Raw genomic sequence first — 2,286 nt, 5'->3', positions numbered from 1 at the left:
AGCAGGAATTTCAGCTTGCAAAGCAGAGGGTCCCCGAGATCGAGGTCGTGTTGAGAGGATGGGTGACACACTCCTTCCTCCTAGCAATATCTCCACCCCCACATACATCCTGAAAACTTTAGCAAACAGGCACATGGTAGCCTCACCCAGTAAGTACTATGCACGTATCTATTGACTGTATTAAGCTTGCTTGTCCCTGTAGCCCTCTTCTCAATTGTAAACTGCCGGTGCAAGGTGTAGGGAAATATTTTCTGAGACAAAGTATGGTTCATGAAGTGGTATGCACCAAACACAGTGTTCTGATGGCCCAAAACTTCTGGAATTTACTTTGCTTTAAGCAAAACTAGATATGAACTGAGGTAAGGTTACTTTATAGACTTCATGGATCTTGAATATACCTATAGTTTCTAAAAGAAATGTTGATCTGTTGAATTACAGGCTAAAGTCCCACTGGGGATACTACATAATGTGCTATCTTACCTTCTCAAAAAATACATTTTAGAAAAATCTAAATTCATAAATGCATCTGACCCTGAAGTTTCAGGTAAGAGGTCATGAGCCGTATTCCTTCCTATCACATAATCAAAGAAAACTCATCAATGTCCTATTACGTAAAGTTATTAAAACCTCCTAAATATTTGAATGATATGGGGCATCAAACGAGGTGCAGATTAATGTAGCTAGAGATACTGAATCAGAGAAGACATCAAATCTGGGCTTCGGTGTCAGCTAAATATGTGAAATGTGCTATTTCTTTCTAAGCCTTGTTTTTCTCTTTTGCTGTACGGAATTTTGGGGGGCTTAAATGAGATAATATAGGAAATAACATATGAAATAAAACAGTAATGATATTGACAGATTTTAGCTGGGACAGCCGTTATAACTGTTAACATTATTATATACATGGTAACGCTTCTGCCCTCTCTCAGAGTAGCAAGAAAGGAAATGTTGGTCTTAATATGAGGGTTCAGAGTGTTCACAGAATCAATATTTCAAACTTTAAAAATTCTGTATAGGAGAAACAAATGTACAAATGTTTGAATCATATTCCCAACTAGTGATATTATTCACATTATTTTAAAAGTTAAAGTATTTGCATGACCACACTGGAGAACTAACAGTTTTAATCACTTACTAATGACTACGTACATACATATATGAATATGTATATGTTTTATAATAAATGACTATCGTTGTCTTACCTGAGAAGAGTAGGTATGTCCATCTGAACCACAGACGGGGCTGGTAGAGACCCCCGTGCACTGCTGGCAGGTGGATGTCGGGGGACCCCTCCCCTGCTTCTGCCCAACTCCTGCATCTTTCATACTGCTGAAAAAATAAAACAAGCATACTTAGTGCATTTATTTAAAAAATAAATTTATATTAGCATCATGCCTTTTCTCCACTGTCATTCCAACTCAAGATAAATTAGAATCATTAAATTGTATCCTCATTTCCAATGTATTAATCTACACGGTGTTCTTTATAAACTTTTGTTTCATAAACAAGGTTTTCCTATAATAAAATGAGAATATATTCCTTAAAAAGATTCCGCTGGTTACATATAGACTACAGTTATACATCATCATATGGATTCTCTGGTTTTAATTTGTGGTTGTGAAATGTGTTTTTAACAGCCCCCCAAACAACTCACGTGTCTGGAACCTTCCCAAGGGCCCCCCTAGAATTCTAGAAATAGTATTAGAAAGCAGACACCTAATTCACCAGGCGTCCCAGAGGCGCATGAAAATAAGAGCAGCTTACTTTAGAGAAAATAGCAATAAGAAACACTTTTCCAGCAAAGACCAGTATTTAGAGAGCCCAATTAGCAGGTTCGGTGAGAGCCAATCCTCTCTTTCTTGTGTGGAAGGAACTCAAACTACACCCATCCGGCTCTGATCTGGAATAAAGTGGGAAAACCCATTCTCTTCCGCTACCTACTCCTAAATTATCCGTTTCTCCACTGCTTCTGCTTGGCCTATTTGTGTGAACAGTTCACACAGAAATGGGCAAAGGCCTTAAAAGTAGGAATAAAACCAACAGAGAATCTCTCCACGAGCATTTCGTAGTCAGAAGTCCTCCAGTAAATCAGCACTCAGTCTTGTTCATTAAAACTGCTCATGGAGAGTAATTTGATGTCTCTATCAAGATGAGAAACCAGGTTTTACTGGAAACATTTGCTGCCCTTTGGCTTTTTTTTTTTTTCACGAATTAAGTCAAATCTACAAAAAAGTAACCCCAAAAGACAACTAAGACGTGTAGTGTTAATCCTCATTATAGGGAAAG

The 2,286-nt window shown here is 37.8% G+C and overlaps 1 protein-coding gene across 5 annotated transcripts in view; it reads right to left on the bottom strand.

The window, feature by feature from the left end:
• SPOCK3 (SPARC (osteonectin), cwcv and kazal like domains proteoglycan 3) overlaps positions 1–2,286 on the bottom strand; it is a 445,886-nt gene that overhangs the window by 192,296 nt on the left and 251,304 nt on the right. For 4 of the 5 annotated variants that reach the window (XM_007457383.1, XM_007457379.1, XM_007457380.1 and 1 more), the window contains one exon: positions 1,203–1,326. The exons of the other annotated variant lie outside the window; for it this stretch is intronic. In XM_007457383.1, coding sequence (XP_007457445.1) covers positions 1,203–1,326 — 124 coding nt within the window. The remainder of the gene's footprint in view (positions 1–1,202; positions 1,327–2,286) is intronic. 5 annotated transcript variants of the gene reach the window in all.

This window comes from Lipotes vexillifer, unplaced genomic scaffold, assembly GCF_000442215.2.
Source record: "Lipotes vexillifer unplaced genomic scaffold, Lipotes_vexillifer_v1.1 scaffold668, whole genome shotgun sequence".
NCBI lineage: Eukaryota > Metazoa > Chordata > Mammalia > Artiodactyla > Lipotidae > Lipotes > Lipotes vexillifer.
The sequence above is the reverse complement of the archived record's forward strand: the minus strand, read 5'-3'. Positions and strand labels throughout refer to the sequence as shown.